The sequence below is a fragment of the Oncorhynchus nerka genome, linkage group LG17 (genome assembly GCF_034236695.1).
Source record: "Oncorhynchus nerka isolate Pitt River linkage group LG17, Oner_Uvic_2.0, whole genome shotgun sequence".
Classification (NCBI taxonomy): domain Eukaryota; kingdom Metazoa; phylum Chordata; class Actinopteri; order Salmoniformes; family Salmonidae; genus Oncorhynchus; species Oncorhynchus nerka.
The window spans coordinates 3,410,764-3,430,763 of record NC_088412.1 but is presented as its reverse complement, the minus strand read 5'-3'; the positions used below and the strand labels follow the sequence as shown (position 1 = coordinate 3,430,763).

Sequence of the window (20,000 nt, the reverse complement as noted above, 5' to 3'; positions counted from 1 at the left end):
TGGATGCTATAGGAACACGTTGGTCAGGATGGATGGATGGATGGATGGATGGATGGATGGATGGATGCTATAGGAACACGTCGGTCAGGATGGATGGATGGATGCTATAGGAGCACGTCGGTCAGGATGGGTGGATGGATGCTATAGGAACATGTTGGTCAGGATGGATGGATGCTATAGGAGCACGTCGGTCAGGATGGGTGGATGGATGCTATAGGAACACGTCGGTCAGGATGGATGGATGGATGCTATAGGAGCACGTCGGTCAGGATGGGTGGATGGATGCTATAGGAACACGTCGGTCAGGATGGATGGATGCTATAGGAGCACATTGGTCAGGATGGATGCTATAGGAGCACGTTGGTCAGGATGGATGGATGGATGCTATAGGAGCACATTGGTCAGGATGGATGGATGGATGCTATAGGAGCACGTTGGTCAGGATGGATGGATGGATGGATGGATGGATGGATGCTATAGGAGCACGTTGGTCAGGATGGATGGATGGATGGATGGATGGATGCTATAGGAGCACGTTGGTCAGGATGGATGGATGGATGGATGGATGGATGCTATAGGAACACGTTGGTCAGGATGGATGGATGGATGGATGGATGGATGGATGCTATAGGAGCACGTTGGTCAGGATGGATGGATGGATGGGTGCTATAGGAACACGTTGGTCAGGATGGATGGATGGATGGATGTATGGATGGATGCTATAGGAACTCGTCGGTGAGGATGGATGGATGCTATAGGAGCACCTCGGTCAGGATGGATAGATGGATGTCAGCTTGGGGCTCACTGTTTCACTCTCTCTGCAGATCTAACAGACATGGCCTACTGTTTGCTTGATGTCGAAAGGGCTTTGCAGATAACATTTGACTGATTGACTAAACGACTGATTGACTGAATGATTGATTTGTTGGTTGATTGATAGATTAATCAGATTGGTTGATTGATTGATTGTTGATTTTTGAATTAGATTGGTTGGTTGATTGATTAATTTGATTTATTGATTCTGCTCTAGCTGTCACCCCCTGTCAGGTGAGTGCAGCTGTACAGCAGGATGGGCGGGGCTCTACTGCAACGAGACCTGTCCACCTGGTTACCACGGCGACGGATGCAGGTTGCCATGCAGCTGTTCCCACGGGGCCGACTGTCACGGAGTCACTGGGGCCTGCGTCTGTGCCCCTGGTTACATGGTGAGTTCTTCATCCTCTTCTTCCACTAGGTGTGCTGACCTCGTTTTTTGATTGACCAATCCAGTAGCACAAATCACTTACCCAATAGATTTAAATTCTTTAAAATTTTATTTCACCTTTATTTAACCAGGTAGGCTAGTTGAGAACAAGTTCTCATTTGCAACTGCGACCCGGCCAAGATAAACCATAGCAGTGTGAACAGACAACACAGAGTTACACATGGAGTAAACAATTAACAAGTCAATAACACAGTAGAAAAAAAGGGGAGTCTATATTCATTGTGTGCAAAAGGCATGAGGAGGTAGGCGAATAATTACAATTTTGCAGATTAACACTGGAGTGATAAATGATCAGATGGTCATGTGCAGGTAGAGATATTGGTGTGCAAAAGAGCAGAAAAGTAAATAAATAAAAATAGTATGGGGATGAGGTAGCTGAAAATGGGTGGGCTATTTACCAATAGACTATGTACAGCTGCATCGATCGGTTAGCTGCTCAGATAGCAGATGTTTGAAGTTGGTGAGGGAGATAAAAGTCTCCAACTTCAGCGATTTTTGCAATTCGCTCCAGTCACAGGCAGCAGAGTACTGGAACGAAAGGCGGCCAAATGAGGTGTTGGCTTTAGGGATGATCAGTGAGATATACCTGCTGGAGCGCGTGCTACGGATGGGTGTTGCCATCGTGACCAGTGAACTGAGATAAGGCGGAGCTTTACCTAGCATGGACTTGTAGATGACCTGGAGCCAGTGGGTCTGGCGACGAATATGTAGCGAGGGCCAGCCGACTAGAGCATACAAGTCGCAGTGGTGGGTGGTATAAGGTGCGTTAGTGACAAAACGGATGGCACTGTGATAAACTGCATCCAGTTTTCTGAGTAGTGTGTTGGAAGCAATTTTGTAGATGACATCGCCAAAGTCGAGGATCGGTAGGATAGTCAGTTTTACTAGGGTAAGTTTGGCGGCCTTGAGTGAAGGAGGCTTTGTTGCGGAATAGAAAGCCGACTCTTGATTTGATTTTCGATTGGAGATGTTTGATATGAGTCTGGAAGGAGAGTTTGCAGTCTGGCCAGACACCTAGGTACTTATAGATGTCCACATATTCAAGGTCGGAACCATCCAGGGTGGTGATGCTGGTCAGGCGTGCGGGTGCAGGCAGCGAACGGTTGAAAAGCATGCATTTGGTTTTACTAGCGTTTAAAAGCAGTTGGAGGCCACACTGATTTGACACACTGAACTCTGTCTGCAAAGTAATTGGTGAACCAGGCAAGGCAGTCATCCGAAAAACCGAGGCTACTGAGTCTGCCGATAAGAATATGGTGATTGACAGAGTCGAAAGCCTTGGCAAGGTCGATGAAGATGGCTGCACAGTACTGTCTTTTATCGATGGCGGTTATGATATCGTTTAGTACCTTGAGCGTGGCTGAAGTGCACCCGTGACCGGCTCGGAAACCAGATTGCACAGCGGAGAAGGTACGGTGGGATTCGAGATGGTCAGTGACCTGTTTGTTGACTTGGCTTTCGAAGACCTTAGATAGGCAGGGCAGGATGGATATAGGTCTGTAACAGTTTGGGTCCAGGGTGTCTCCCCCTTTGAAGAGGGGGATGACTGCGGCAGCTTTCCAATCCTTGGGGATCTCAGACGATATGAAAGAGAGGTTGAACAGGCTGGTAATAGGGGTTGCGACAATGGCGGCGGATAGTTTCAGAAATAGAGGGTCCAGATTGTCAAGCCCAGCTGATTTGTACGGGTCCAGGTTTTGCAGCTCTTTCAGAACATCTGCTATCTGGATTTGGGTAAAGGAGAACCTGGAGAGGCTTGGGCGAGTAGCTGCGGGGGGGGCGGAGCTGTTGGCCGAGGTTGGAGTAGCCAGGCGGAAGGCATGGCCAGCCGTTGAGAAATGCTTGTTGAAGTTTTTGATAATCATGGATTTATCGGTGGTGACCGTGTTACCTAGCCTCAGTGCATTGGGCAGCTGGGAGGAGGTGCTCTTGTTCTCCATGGACTTCACAGTGTCCCAGAACTTTATGGAGTTGGAGCTACAGGATACACACTTCTGCCTGAAGAAGCTGGCCTTAGCTTTCCTGACTGACTGCGTGTATTGGTTCCTGACTTCCCTGAACAGTTGCATATCGCGGGGACTATTCGATGCTATTGCAGTCCGCCACAGGATGTTTTTGTGCTGGTCGAGGGCAGTCAGGTCTGGAGTGAACCAAGGGCTGTATCTGTTCTTAGTTCTGCATTTCTTGAACGGAGCATGCTTATCTAAAATGGTGAGGAAGTTACTTTTAAAGAATGACCAGGCATCCTCAACTGACGGGATGAGGTCAATGTCCTTCCAGGATACCCGGGCCAGGTCGATTAGAAAGGCCTGCTCACAGAAGTGTTTTAGGGAGCGTTTGACAGTGATGAGGGGTGGTCGTTTGACTGCGGCTCCGTAGCGGATACAGGCAATGAGGCAGTGATCGCTGATATCCTGGTTGAAGACAGCGGAGGTGTATTTGGAGGGCCAGTTGGTCAGGATGACGTCTATGAGGGTGCCCTTGTTTACAGAGTTAGGGTTGTACCTGGTGGGTTCCTTGATGATTTGTGTGAGATTGAGGGCATCTAGCTTAGATTGTAGGACTGCCGGGGTGTTAAGCATATCCCAGTTTAGGTCACCTAACAGAACAAACTCTGAAGCTAGATGGGGAGCGATCAATTCACAAATGGTGTCCAGGGCACAGCTGGGAGCTGAGGGGGGTCGGTAGCAGGCGGCAACAGTGAGAGACTTATTTCTGGAGAGAGTAATTTTCAAAATTAGTAGTTCGAACTGTTTGGGTATGGACCTGGAAAGTATGACATTACTTTGCAGGCTATCTCTGCAGTAGACTGCAACTCCTCCCCCTTTGGCAGTTCTATCTTGACGGAAGATGTTATAGTTGGGTATGGAAATCTCAGAATTTTTGGTGGCCTTCCTGAGCCAGGATTCAGTCACGGCAAGGACATCAGGGTTAGCAGAGTGTGCTAAAGCAGTGAGTAAAACAAACTTAGGGAGGAGGCTTCTGATGTTGACATGCATGAATCCAAGGCTTTTTCGATCACAGAAGTCAACAAATGAGGGTGCCTGGGGACATGCAGGGCCTGGGTTTACCTCCACATCACCCGCGGAACAGAGAAGGAGTAGTTTGAGGGTGCGGCTAAAGGCTATAAAAACTGGTCGCCTAGAGCGTTGGGGACAGAGAATAAGAGGAGCAGGTTTCTGGGCATGGTAGAATATATTCAGGGCATAATGCGCAGACAGGGGTATGGTGGGGTGCGGGTACAGCGGAGGTAAGCCCAGGCACTGGATGATGATGAGAGAGGTTGTATCTCTGGACATGCTGGTTGTAATGGGTGATGATGAGCACTATAGTCCCAGGTCTCTGAGTGGCTAAAACAACTGCAGAGCATTAATCTGGGTTCCTGTGGCTAAGCCAATAGGAAAATGTTCAGTACCCCAATGGACAGTAAAGGTAATCACTCCACAAACTATCATCACCACCATGCCCTTAAGGAAATCACAAATATTATGAACACATTAGAAATAGTGGATATTTGGAGACTCAAAAAACCCGACCTAGTGAGATATACATGTAGGAGATTTAATCGTCTTGACTTCTTTCTTGTCTCTTTCTCTTAAACAAGTTTTATTGTGATCAGATCATCATCTAATTGGCCTTCACATAACTGATTTTCCACGTGGACGGAAATGTAATCAAAGTTTAGTGGAGGATATTATTATTATATAGATTATTTTTAACTAAGACAAAATCATTTATAAATGAATATAATGAATAATATTATTTTGTTTCAGTAAATCAAAGTTCAATAAGTTTCCCCTTATTGTTTGGGAAATGTATCTTCAGTCAGTTCAATATTCATCAATAATAAAAAAAGCAGTTTCTGTCTAAGACTAAGAAGGGAATGAACTAATAGTACCGCAATAAAAAACGATACCAGAGATACAAAATAAGTTGTAGAAAGAAAAAAAAAAAAAGAACTTGAGGAACTTATTCCAGAACGATCTAATGTAATCTATTACAAAAAAAATAAAGCAAAATAGATGGAATAGAAGAGAAAAATAGATTGAATATGGAGAAAAATAGATGGAATACGGAGAAAAAATGCACAAAACTCTTAATTTTCCAGAAACTTGTTCCTGAAGACGGAGTCATCTATGATTCTCCGAATTATATTTTAAAAGAGGAAGCTAATTATTTTAGTTAGATGTTCTCTTTTCTTTTGAATGAAGATAAGGAATTCTTTACAAATAATATAAAAAAAATGGAAAATTAACAAATGTACAGAAAGATCCAAGTTACAGAGGAATAACTTTTTCAGTCTGGAAAAACCCCAAGGCTTGATGGCATACCGGTAGAGGTATATCAAGTATTGTTTTATATACTAAAAGCTCCAATGATAGATTGTTTTAACTACTCCTATAGAAATGGTAGGCTGTCAGGTACTCAGCAGGAAGGTCTGATTTCTCTATTATTAAAACAAGACCCAGATGGCAAATATAAAGATCCAGTCTATCTAAAAAACTGGAGGCCCCTTACACTTCAATGTTGTGAGTCAAAAATACTAGCGAAATGCATAGCACTCAGAATTAAAAGGGTTTTACCAGGTATTGTTCATCCTGATCAAACAGGTTTTTTACGATACATGGATGATAATATACTACTAGAAATAATAGAACATCATGAAACATCTAAGAAGTCAGGAATTGTTATGAGTAAATGAGTGAAGAGGTGTGGAGTCAGGCGCAGAGAGCAAAAGATGTGGGAAAAACAACACGCTTTAATGTCTCGGAAACATAACATGAACAAAAGTGGAAACACAAATGAACAGAAATATAAACGGACAGCGTGAAACCCAAATGCCAACAAAAATACACTCAAACAAGAAAACAGGCGAAACAAGCCCGCACGAAACAGAAGCGGGCTGAACAGACTATCTATAACCCTATCCTAACAACCAAACAAGAAACAGGTGATACCAATTAGACAGAACTAAACGAACACAGAACAACGGATCAGCGATAGCTAGTAGACCGGCGACGACGACCGCCGAGCGCCACCCGAACAAGAAGGGGAGTCACCTTCGGTAATATTCGTGACAGGAATGGTATTTATAGTGGATTTTGAAAAGGCTTTTGATAGAGTAAGACTGGATTTATTTAGAAATGCCTGGACTTTTAAACATTTTTGGTAATTCTCTTATAAAATGGGTAGAAATAATGTATAGCAACCACAGGTGTAAAATAGTAAACAATGGCTACTTCTCAGAGAGTTTTGAATCGTCAAGAGGAGTTAAACAAGGGTGTCCGCTGTCACCATATCTATTCGTTATGGCCATCGAAATACTAGCTATTAAAATCAGATCCAATAACAACATTAGAGGATTATAAATCCAAGGCTTAAAAACAAAGGTGTCCATGTATGCCGATGACTCAAGTTTTATATTAAGTCCCCAAGCTAGATCCCTGCAATGTCTCATTGAAGATAACTTTTCTGTACTCTTTGGACTAAAACCTAATTATGATATTATTATATTACGTATAGGATCTTTAAAAAAATAAAACTTTTACATTACCCTGCAGTTTACCTATAAAAAGCGCTGATGGTGAAGTCGACACAATTGGTATTTATATCACAACATATATAAATAAGCTCTTCAATTGAAAACTTGTAAAAAATAGACAAGATTCTGCAACCATGGTGATGTAAATACCTGTCTATTTATGGGAAAAATTGCCCTGATTAACTCCTTAGTCATATCTCAGTTCACTCACTTACTCGTGAAGCTGCCTACTCCTGATGATTCGTTTTTTCAAATCAAATGAGCAAAAAATATTTCACTTTATCTGGGACTCTAAACCCCAAAAAATAAATAAACAAGATAAAACGTGCCTATATACTGAATATGAACTGGGTGGGTTGAGATTATTAAATATAAAAGCACTAAACCTCTCTCTAAAAGCTTCACTTATTCAAAAGTTTTACTGCCTTTGTGCAAATTGCCTCTCGATTAATTGAAAATGATACTTTTTTCATCTCTCTTTTTTTCAAACATTTTCAATTTCATCCTGAAAAGATAGAACAAATATTACAACAAATATTATGGCTGAACTCAAATGTGCTGGTTGATAAAATACCTGTATTTATTGAAACGGGTATTTTGTTCTTAAATGATATTGTAAATTGGAATGGCAGAGTTATGTCCTTCATGGAGTTATCAGAATTGTACAGCTCAATCCAAAAGTGCAACCAATTGATTACCCCCGAAATTGAGGAGGCAGGTGGCAGCAGGAGGAGGTAGGGAACTGGCAAGTCTAAATTATCAAAACTGGCAGAGGAATAAAATAAAAAATAAATAGGTAAGTACACCAGTTTCATTTGAGGACCAGGATGTTGACAGCTGTGCCATACAGATTGCAAAATAGTTGGGAAGAGATTTTTGATCTACCGATTCCATGGTACAGGGTGTATGAGTTAATATATAAAACAACACAAGATTCAAGACTTCGTGCTTTTCAGCTAAAAGTATTATATAGAATTCTTGCCACCAACAACATGTTGAATATTTGGGGCATAAAATCATCGAAGCTCTGCAGAGGATACAGAATCAATAGACCATTTATTTTGGTATTGACCTCAGGTAGCCTGTTTCTGGTCTCAGGTTCGGGAATGGCTGGTAATGCATAGCATTGATCTAAAATTGACCCTAGAAATAGTACTGTTGGAGATCTGGAGAGACCTGGTCAGTCAATTACTAATATACTAATACTCTTAATAAAAGTATTTATCTTCAACTCGCAATCGGTGGATTCTATTCGATTAGATAGATTGAAATTGTACGTTAAACATCACAGCCTAGTTGAAAGATATGTGTTGCGTAGAAACCTGAAGTGGGTGACTAGCAGAGATAGATGGGATGGGCTGAGGGTGACCAGCAGAGATAGATGGGATGGGCTGAGGGTGACCAGCAGAGATAGATGGGATGGGCTGAGGGTGTCCAACAGAGATAGATGGGATGGGCTGAGGGTGTCCAACAGAGATAGATGGGATGGGCTGAGGGTGTCCAACAGAGATAGATGGGATGGGCTGAGGGTGTCCAACAGAGATAGATGGGATGGGCTGAGGGTGACCAGCAGAGATAGATGGGATGGGCTGAGGGTGGCCAGCAGAGATAGATGGGAGGGGCTGAGGGTGACCAGCAGAGATAGATGGGATGGGCTGAGGGTGTCCAACAGAGATAGATGGGATGGGATGGGCTGAGGGTGACCAGCAGAGATAGATGGGATGGGTTGAGGGTGTCCAACAGAGATAGATGGGATGGGCTGAGGGTGTCCAGCAGAGATAGATGGGATGGGTTGAGGGTGGCCAGCAGAGATAGATGGGATGGGCTGAGGGTGTCCAGCAGAGATAGATGGGATGGACTGAGGGTGACCAGCAGAGATAGATGGGATGGGCTGAGGGTGACCAGCAGAGATAGATGGGATGGGCTGAGGGTGACCAGCAGAGATAGATGGGATGGGCTGAGGGTGGCCAGCAGAGATAGATGGGAGGGGCTGAGGGTGACCAGCAGAGATAGATGGGATGGGCTGAGGGTGTCCAACAGAGATAGATGGGATGGGATGGGCTGAGGGTGACCAGCAGAGATAGATGGGATGGGCTGAGGGTGTCCAGCAGAGATAGATGGGATGGGCTGAGGGTGTCCAACAGAGATAGATGGGATGGGCTGAGGGTGGCCAGCAGAGATAGATGGGATGGGCTGAGGGTGACCAACAGAGATAGATGGGATGGGCTGAGGGTTTCCAGCAGAGATAGATGGGATGGGCTGAGGGTGTCCAGCAGAGATAGATGGGATGGACTGAGGGTGACCAGCAGAGATAGATGGGATGGGCTGAGGGTGTCCAAAAGAGATAGATGGGATGAGCTGAGGGAAGCTGAGAGATGGGATGATCTGAGGGAAGCTGAGGGTTGGGATGAGCTGAGGGAAGCTGAGGGTTAGGATGAGCTGAGGGAAGCTGAGGGTTGGTATGTGGAATTGGAGACAAGTGGGAGTGGAGTTGCTGTGTGGGCGATAGAATGATGGTCAAAGATAAAAGTAAATAAATAAAAGCAAAATAAAACATAATAAAAAGTACATTTGAATGACTCTGAGGGACAGTGTTTTTACAACGAATGCCGGTTTGCCTGAGGCTGATGCCGTGCAGGTGTTAGTACACATGCATATACACACACTCTCATTCAAATCAACACATACAAGAACACACGCATATACATGTAATAGTGCCAGACATGCACACAAACATATACAGTTGGCATTGTTGTTATGATTTCAGTTGTCCTTGATGTCCTTTGTTTTTAAATGTATTTACAGTGCCTTGCGAAAGTATTCGGCCCCCTTGAACTTTGCGAACTTTTGCCACATTTCAGGCTTCAAACATAAAGATATAAAACTGTATTTTTTTGTGAAGAATCAACAACAAGTGGGACACAATCATGAAGTGGAACGACATTTATTGGATATTTCATTAACAAATCAAAAACTGAAAAATTGGGCGTGCAAAATTATTCAGCCCCCTTAAGTTAATACTTTGTAGCGCCACCTTTTGCTGCGATTATAGCTGTAAGTCGCTTGGGGTATGTCTCTATCAGTTTTGCACATCGAGAGACTGGTGTGGTGTCGTTGTTGGATGACTGGTGTGGTGTAGTTGTTGGATGACTGGTGTGGTGTAGTTGATGGATGACTGGTGTGGTGTCGTTGTTAGATGACTGGTGTGATGTAGTTGTTAGATGACTGGTGTGATGTCGTTGTTGGATGACTGGTGTGATGTCGTTGTTGGATGACTGGTGTGATGTCGTTGTTGGATGACTGGTATGATGTAGTTGTTGGATGACTGGTGTGATGTAGTTGTTGGATGACTGGTACGATGTAGTTGTTGGATGACTGGTGTGATGTAGTTGTTGGATGACTGGTACGATGTAGTTGTTGGATGACTGGTGTGATGTCGTTGTTGGATGACTGGTGTGATGTCGTTGTTGGATGACTGGTGTGATGTAGTTGTTGGATGACTGGTGTGATGTAGTTGTTGGATGACTGGTATGATGTAGTTGTTGGATGACTGGTGTGATGTAGTTGTTGGATGACTGGTGTGATGTAGTTGTTGGATGACTGGTATGATGTAGTTGTTGGATGACTGGTGTGATGTAGTTGTTGGATGACTGGTGTGATGTAGTTGTTGGATGACTGGTATGATGTAGTTGTTGGATGACTGGTGTGATGTAGTTGTTGGATGACTGTGTGATGTAGTTGTTGGATGACTGGTATGATGTAGTTGTTGGATGACTGGTGTGATGTAGTTGTTGGATGACTGGTGTGATGTAGTTGTTGGATGACTGGTATGATGTAGTTGTTGGATGACTGGTGTGATGTAGTTGTTGGATGACTGGTATGATGTAGTTGTTGGATGACTGGTGTGATGTAGTTGTTGGATGACTGGTGTGGTGTCGTTGTTAGATGACTGGTGTGGTGTCGTTGTTAGATGACTGGTGTGGTGTCGTTGTTGGATGACTGGTGTGGTGTAGTTGTTGGATGACTGGTGTGGTGTAGTTGTTGGATGACTGGTGTGGTGTCGTTGTTAGATGACTGGTGTGATGTAGTTGTTAGATGACTGGTGTGATGTCGTTGTTAGATGACTGGTGTGATGTAGTTGTTGGATGACTGGTATGATGTAGTTGTTGGATGACTGGTGTGATGTAGTTGTTGGATGACTGGTGTGATGTAGTTGTTGGATGACTGGTGTGATGTAGTTGTTGGATGACTGGTATGATGTAGTTGTTGGATGACTGGTGTGATGTAGTTGTTGGATGACTGGTGTGGTGTAGTTGTTGGATGACTGGTCTAATGTAGTTATTGAATGACTGGTGTGATGTAGTTGTTGGATGACTGGTGTGATGTCGTTGTTGGATGACTGGTGTGATGTAGTTGTTGGATGACTGGTATGATGTAGTTGTTGGATGACTGGTGTGATGTAGTTGTTGGATGACTGGTGTGGTGTAGTTGTTGGATGACTGGTGTGGTGTAGTTGTTGGATGACTGGTGTGATGTAGTTGTTGGATGACTGGTGTGATGTAGTTATTGGATGACTGGTGTGATGTCGTTGTTGGATGACTGGTGTGGTGTAGTTGTTGGATGACTGGTGTGGTGTAGTTGTTGGATGACTGGTGTGATGTAGTTGTTGGATGACTGGTGTGATGTAGTTGTTGGATGACTGGTATGATGTAGTTGTTGGATGACTGGTGTGATGTAGTTGTTGGATGACTGGTGTGATGTAGTTGTTGGATGACTGGTGTGATGTAGTTGTTGGATGACTGGTGTGATGTAGTTGTTGGATGACTGGTGTGGTGTCGTTGTTAGATGACTGGTGTGGTGTCGTTGTTAGATGACTGGTGTGATGTCGTTGTTAGATGACTGGTGTGATGTAGTTGTTGGATGACTGGTGTGGTGTCATTGTTAGATGACTGGTGTGGTGTCGTTGTTAGATGACTGGTGTGATGTAGTTGTTGGATGACTGGTGTGATGTAGTTGTTGGATGACTGGTGTGATGTAGTTGTTAGATGACTGGTGTGATGTCGTTGTTAGATGACTGGTGTGGTGTAGTTGTTGGATGACTGGTGTGGTGTCGTTGTTAGATGACTGGTGTGGTGTCGTTGTTAGATGACTGGTGTGATGTAGTTGTTGGATGACTGGTGTGATGTAGTTGTTGGATGACTGGTGTGATGTAGTTGTTGGATGACTGGTGTGGTGTCGTTGTTAGATGACTGGTGTGGTGTCGTTGTTGGATGACTGGTGTGATGTAGTTGTTGGATGACTGGTGTGATGTAGTTGTTGGATGACTGGTATGATGTAGTTTTTGGATGACTGGTGTGATGTAGTTGTTGGATGACTGGTGTGATGTAGTTGTTGGATGACTGGTGTGATGTAGTTGTTGGATGACTGGTGTGATGTAGTTGTTGGATGACTGGTGTGATGTAGTTGTTGGATGACTGGTGTGGTGTCGTTGTTAGATGACTGGTGTGGTGTCGTTGTTGGATGACTGGTGTGATGTAGTTGTTGGATGACTGGTGTGGTGTAGTTGTTGGATGACTGGTCTAATGTAGTTATTGAATGACTGGTGTGATGTAGTTGTTGGATGACTGGTGTGATGTCGTTGTTGGATGACTGGTGTGATGTAGTTGTTGGATGCCTGGTATGATGTAGTTGTTGGATGACTGGTGTGATGTAGTTGTTGGATGACTGGTGTGGTGTAGTTGTTGGATGACTGGTGTGGTGTAGTTGTTGGATGACTGGTGTGATGTAGTTGTTGGATGACTGGTGTGATGTAGTTGTTGGATGACTGGTGTGATGTCGTTGTTGGATGACTGGTGTGGTGTAGTTGTTAAACCAATCACTAGGCCAGTAGTCCCATGTCCCCGAGTGGCTAAACCAATCACTAGGCCAGTAGTCCCATGACCCCGAGTGGCTAAACCAATCACTAGGCCAGTAGTCCCATGTCCCCGAGTGGCTAAACCAATCACTAGGCCAGTAGTCCCATGACCCAGAGTGGCTAAACCAATCACTAGGCCAGTAGTCCCATGACCCCGAGTGGCTAAACCAATCACTAGGCCAGTAGTCCCATGACCCCGAGTGGCTAAACCAATCACTAGGCCAGTAGTCCCATGACCCCGAGTGGCTAAACCAATCACTAGGCCAGTAGTCCCATGTCCCCGAGTGGCTAAAGCAATCACTAGGCCAGTAGTCCCATGACCCCGAGTGGCTAAACCAATCACTAGGCCAGTAGTATTGAGTTATTTCTTTACACCCATAGTCCCATGTCCCCGAGTGGCTAAACCAATCACTAGGTCAGTAGTCCCATGTCCCAGAGTGGCTAAACCAATCACTAGGCCAGTAGTCCCATGTCCCAGAGTGGCTAAACCAATCACTAGGCCAGTAGTCCCATGTCCCAGAGTGGCTAAACCAATCACTAGGCCAGTAGTCCCATGTCCCAGAGTGGCTAAACCAATCACTAGGCCAGTAGTCCCATGACCCAGAGTGGCTAAACCAATCACTAGGCCAGTAGTCCCATGTCCCAGAGTGGCTAAACCAATCACTAGGCCAGTAGTCCCATGACCCAGAGTGGCTAAACCAATCACTAGGCCAGTAGTCCCATGACCCAGAGTGGCTAAACCAATCACTAGGCCAGTAGTCCCATGACCCAGAGTGGCTAAACCAATCACTAGGCCAGTAGTATTGAGTTATTTCTTTACAACCAAATCTCTATGTTTGATGTAAAGGGGCAGGTTATATGTATATTATAGAAAAGTCCAGACACCTGTTTATGTGATTTCACTTGTTTTTGTTAAACTTTACCCCAAACAGCAAATCACTTCCTAATCCTCATTGTACAGTATGGGGGCCCTGAAAAAAACATGAACCAATTCTCCAAAAAACACCCCAAGACGTAAACGTATTGTGATGTCATTAGAGTTCGGAATGGTGTCATTCCAAACTTTATCCGCAAATTAAATGACAAATTAAATTACAAGTTAAATTACAAATCGATGGAAAGTGGTGTTGGGGGAAAACATACGATATTATAAAATCCATGTACAAAAAAAAAAACAGGTGTGTGGTTAAAATATGTTAAATATGTTAAATAGGTTAAATATGTTAAATATGTTAAATAGGTTAAAATATGTTAAATATGTTAAAATATGTTAAATAGGTTAAATATGTTAAATAGGTTAAAATATGTTAAATAGGTTAAATAGGTTAAATAGGTTAAAATATGTTAAATAGGTTAAATATGTTAAATGGGTTAAATATGTTAAATATATTAAATGGGTTAAATATATTAAATATGTTAAATAGGTTAAATATGTTAAATATGTTAAATATGTTAAATATGTTAAATATGTTAAATAGGTTAAATATATTAAATATGTTAAATAGGTTAAATATATTAAATATGTTAAATATGTTAAATAGGTTAAATATGTTAAATAGGTTAAAATATGTTAAATAGGTTAAAATATGTTAAATGGGTTAAATATGTTAAATATGTTAAATAGGTTAAAATATGTTAAATAGGTTAAAATATGTTAAATATGTTAAATATGTTAAATAGGTTAAAAACACATGTCTTTCCACAGGGCCGTGGGGTGAGACAGGGATGCAGCTTGAGCCCCATCCTCTTCAACATATATATTAACGAATTGGCGAGGGCACTAGAAAAGTCTGCAGCACCCGGCCTCACCCTACTAGAATCTGAAGTCAAATGTCCACTGTTTCCTGATGATCTGTCTCCAACCAAGGAGGGCCTACAGCAGCACCTAGATCATCTGCACAGATTCTGTCAGACCTGGGCCCTGACAGTAAATCTCAGTAAGAAAAAAATAATGGTGTTCCAAAAGAGGTCCAGTTGCCAGGACAACAAATGCAAATTCCATCTAGACATCGTTGCCCTAGAGCACACAATAAAACTATACATACCTCATACCCCTAATCATACCCCTATACAATAAAACTATACATACCTCATACCCCTAATCATACCCCTATACATCAGCTAAAACCCCTAATCATACCCCTATACATCAGCTAAAACCCCTAATCATACCCCTATACATCAGCTAAAACCCCTAATCATACCCCTATACATCAGCTAAAACCCCTAATCATACCCCTATACATCAGCTAAAACCCCTAATCATACCCCTATACATCAGCTAAAACCCCTAATAATCATACATCAGCTAAAACCCCTAATCATACCCCATACATCAGCTAAAACCCCTAATCATACCCCTATACATCAGCTAAAACCCCTAATCATACCCCTATACATCAGCTAAAACCCCTAATCATACCCCTATACATCAGCGCCACAGGTAACTTCCATGAAGCTGTGAACGATCTGAGAGACAAGGCAAGAAGGGCCTTCTATGCCATCAAAAGGAATATAAAACTTGACAATTAAGATCTGGCTAAAAAAATAATTGAATCAGTTATAGAACCCATTGCCCTTTATGGTTGTGAGGTCTGGGGTCCGCTCACCAACCAAGAATTCACAAAATGGGACAAACACCAAATTGAGACTCTGCACGCAGAATTCTGCAAAAATAACCAAACACCTCAGCAAAAATAACGAAAAAACACCAAATAATGCAGAGCAGAATTACCCGCTAATGATCAAAATCCAGAAAAGAGCCATTAAATTCTACAACCACGTAAAAGGAAGCGATTCCCAAACCTTCCATAACAAAGCCATCACCTACAGAGAGATGAACCTGGAGAAGAGTCCCCTAAGCATGTTGGTCCTGGGGCTCTGTTCACAAACACACCCTACAGAGCCATCACCTACAGAGAGATGAACCTGGAGAAGAGTCCCCTAAGCATGTTGGTCCTGGGGCTCTGTTCACAAACACAAACACACCCCACAGAGCCATCACCTACAGAGAGATGAACCTGGAGAAGAGTCCCCTAAGCAAGCTGTTCCTGGGGCTCTGTTCACAAACACAAACACACCCCACAGAGCCATCACCTACAGAGAGATGAACCTGGAGAAGAGTCCCCTAAGCAAGCTGGTCCTGGGGCTCTGTTCACAAACACAAACACACCCCACAGAGCCATCACCTACAGAGAGATGAACCTGGAGAAGAGTCCCCTAAGCAAGCTGGTCCTGGGGCTCTGTTCACAAACACAAACACACCCCACAGAGCCATCACCTACAGAGAGATGAACCTGGAGAAGAGTCCCCTAAGCAAGCTGGTCCTGGGGCTCTGTTCACAAACACAAACAGACCCTACAGAGCGCCAGGACAGCAGCACAATTAGACCCAAACCAAATCATGAGAAAACAAAAAAGATAACAGGGTGTAACATTACTGTATGCCAGGATGCAACCAAGTCATTGTTGTCTCAGTGACCAAACCTCCTTCCTTTACCCATGAGGCCAGGCACCAGTTAATTGCCTGTTGATCTGGGGATGAGCTGAAACCTCCCTCCTCTTCTTCCACTTCGCCATGTCTATTCTTTCTCCTCTTCCACCTTCTCCTCTTCTACCTGCTCCTTTACCTCCTCCGCCTTTTCCTCTTCCACCTCCTCCTCCTCCTCCTCCAGCTCCTCCTCTTCCACCTCCTTCTCCTTCTCCTCTACCTCCTCCTCTTCCACCACCTTCTCCTCCTCCACATCCTCCTCCAACTCCTTCTCTTCCACCTCCCTCCTCTTCCACCTCCTTCTCTTCCACCTCCTCCTCCTCCACCTCCTCCTCTTCCACCTCCTTCTCCTTCTCCTCTACCTCCTCCTCTTCCACCACCTCCTCCTCCTCCACCTCCTCTTCCACCTCCTCCTCCTTCTCTTCCACCTCCTCCTCTTCCACCTCCTTCTCTTCCACCTCCTCCTCATCCACCTCCTCCTTCTCCTCCTCCTTCACCTCCTTCTCCTCCACCTGCACCTCCTTCTCCTCCACCTCCACCTCCTTATCCTCCATCTCCTCCACTTCTTCTTCTTCTTCCTCTTCCTCTGATTTCTCCTTCTCTTCCTCCCCGTCACCACACCCCCTCTCCTCTCAGCCCTTAGATAACAACGGGAACAGAGTAGAAGTGCCATTGTTAGCAGTATTAAAACCGTCATTTTGAGAACAGAACAAAGGCTACTGTGAACTGATTGATAAAAGTGTCATTCCCAGACCGAAGCTTTCATGTAGGGCGCCGAGGGAAGAGAGAGAGGAGGAGAGGAGGAGGAGGAGGTGTGGGGGGAGGTGGAGGAGGTGTAGGGGAGAGGAGGAGGAGGAGGAGGAGAGGAGAAGGAATGGGAGAGGAGGAGAGGCGGAGGAGGAGGAGGTGGAGGGTGGAGGTGGAGGAGGTGGAGGGGAGGAGTGGAGGGAGGAAGAGGAGGAGGAGGAGGAGGAGGAGGGAGGAGGAGAGGAGGAGGAGGAGGTGGAGAGGGGAGGTGGAGGAGGTGTAGGGGGAGGAGGAGAGGAGGAGGGAGGAGCAGTAGGGAGGAGTGGAGAAGGAAGGGGGAGAGGAGGAGGGGAGGCGGAGGAGGAGGAGGAGGTGGTGGAGGGAGGAGGAGGAGGAGAGGTGAAGGAAGGGGAGAGGAGGAGGAAGGGGAGAGGAGGAGAAGGAGGAGGTGGAGGAGGAGGAGGTGGAGGAGGAGTGGAGAAGGAAAGGGAGAGGAGGAGGAGGAAGGGGAGAGGAGGATGAAGGGGAGGGGAGGAGAAGGAAGGGGAGAGGAGGAGGAAGGGGAGAGGAGGAGGAGGAGGAGAGGAGGAGGAAGGGGAGAGGAGGAGGAAGGGGAGAGGAGGGGAGGAGGAGGTGGAGGGAGGAGGAGAAGGAAGGGGAGAGGAGGAGGAAGGGGAGAGGAGGAGGACGGGGAGAGGAGGGGAGGAGGAGGTGGAGGTGGAGAAGGAAGGGGAGAGGAGGAGGAAGGGGAGAGTAGGAGGAGGTGGAGGGAGGAGGAGGAAGGGGAGAGGAGGAGGAAGATGAGAGGAGAGGAGGAGGAAGATGAGAGGAGAGACCCTTTAAGATACACCATGTTCTGCCCCTGGCATCCAGTGTCCTTTCCTTTCCTCCGTTTAAACTCCGTTTAAAGATGAGCGGACACACACAGTGCTGAGCTGACAGCTGGGTAGCAGACAGAGCAGAGTCCCGGTGAGGAGAGGCACAGAGGAGGCTCAGGGGCGAGTCGGTGAGGAGGAGCGAGGAGGGAGTCCCCAGACACACAGGACTCTTCTATGGCGCTAATTAGTACTCTAAATCATACTGTCAGCTGTCACTCAGGACAGAGAAGAGAGAGGAGAGAGAGAGATGGAGGGGAGAGGACCCAGAGACACAGGGCTATGATCATCAGGGCTGAGAGAAAGAGAGAGAGAGATGGAGGGGAGGGGACCCAGAGACACAGGGCTATGATCATCAGGGCTGAGAGAAAGCGAGAGAGAGAGAGGGGGGATCTTTATAGGTGCTGCTGTGCTCAGCCATTTTAAAGCAGAGGAATTATAATGACCCTGGCCTGGTGTGACTACAGAGGAGAGGACCGGGTGGAGGGGTGGAGGTGTGGAGGGATGGAGGAGTGGAGGATGGAGTAGTGGAGGATGGAGGAGTGGAGGAGTGGAGGGATGGAGGGAAGGAGTGATGGAGTAGTGGAGGGGTGGAGGAGTGGGAGGATGGAGGGATGGAGGGATGGAGGGGTGGAGGGGTGGAGGGATGGAGGAGTGGAGTGGAGGGATGGAGGAGTGGAGGAGTGAGGAGTGGAGGGAAGGAGGGATGGAGGAGTGGAGGGATGGAGGAGTGGAGGGGTGGAGGAGTGGAGGGATGGAGGAGTGGAGGGATGGAGGGGTCGAGGAGTGGAGGGATGGAGGAGTGGAGGGATGGAGGGGTCGAGGAGTGGAGGGATGGAGGAGTGGAGGGATGGAGGGATGGAGGAGTGGAGGAGTGGAGGATGGAGGAGTGGAGGAGTGGAGGATGCAGGAATGGAGTAGTGGAGGATAGAGGAGTGGAGGAGTGGAGGGATGAAGGAGTGTAGGAGTGGAGGATGGAGGAGTGGAGGATGGAGGAGTGGAGGATGAGGAGAGGATGGAGGGAGAGGGATAGGAGTGGAGGGATGGTGGAGGATGGAGGAGTGGAGGATGCAGGAATGGAGTAGTGGAGGATAGAGGAGTGGAGGATGGAGGAGTGGAGGAGTGTAGGAGTGTAGGGAGGGTGTGGAGATGGAGGATGGAGGAGTGGAGGATGGAGGAGAGTGGAGGATGGAGGAGTGGAGGATGTGGAGGATGGAGGAGTGGAGGATGGATGGAGGGAGGATGGAGTGGAGGAGGAGGATGGAGGGATGGAGGAGTGGAGGATGGAGGAGTGGAGGGATGGAGGAGTGGAGGATGGAGGAGTGGAGGATGGAGGAGTGGAGGGATGGAGGAGTGGAGGAGTGGAGGATGGAGGAGTGGAGGGAGTGGAGGGATGGAGGGAGAGGAGTGGAGGGATGGAGGAGTGGAGGATGGAGGATGGAGGAGTGGAGGAGTGGAGGAGGAGGATGGAGGATGGAGGATGGAGGAGTGGAGGATGGAGGAGTGGAGGATGGAGGAGTGGAGGATGGAGTATTGGAGGATGGAGTATTGGAGGATGGAGTATTGGAGGATGGAGGAGTGGAGGATGGAGGAGTGGAGGATGGAGGAGTGGAGGATGGAGGAGTGGAGGATGGAGGATGGAGGAGTGGAGGAGTGGAGGATGGAGGAGTGGAGGATGGAGGATGGAGGGAGGAGGATGGAGGATGGAGGAGTGGAGGATGGAGGAGTGGAGGAGTGGAGGGGTGTTTTCCACCAGCAACATACAACATAGATAGTTCTACAGTATGTTCATGGTATCGCTAGTGAACTAAAGAACTTGTTGGTATTTTCCATATGAAGTCCATGAGGACTTGCCAGACAGTGACGTTGAAGAGAGTAGCCAACCGAATCGCATCGGTAAGAGAGTGGCTCGTCAGTAGCCAACCGAATCGCATCGGTAACAGAGTGGCTCGTCAGTAGCCAACCGAATCGCATCGGTAACAGAGTGGCTCGTCAGTAGCCAACCGAATCGCATCGGTAACAGAGTGACTCGTCAGTAGCCAACCGAATCGCATCGGTAAGAGAGTGACTCGTCAGTAGCCAACCGAATCGCATCGGTAAGAGAGTGGCTCGTCAGTAGCCAACCGAATCGCATCGGTAAGAGAGTGACTCGTCAGTAGCCAACCGAAT

At 46.1% G+C, this 20,000-nt stretch overlaps 1 protein-coding gene across 1 annotated transcript in view; it reads left to right on the top strand.

Moving 5' to 3' along the window:
- The window catches only part of megf11 (multiple EGF-like-domains 11), a 496,621-nt gene that overhangs the window by 337,378 nt on the left and 139,243 nt on the right, over positions 1 to 20,000 (top strand). Inside the window, exon 9 of the mRNA XM_065002744.1 lies at positions 1,031 to 1,205. Coding sequence (XP_064858816.1) covers positions 1,031 to 1,205 — 175 coding nt within the window. The remainder of the gene's footprint in view (positions 1 to 1,030; positions 1,206 to 20,000) is intronic.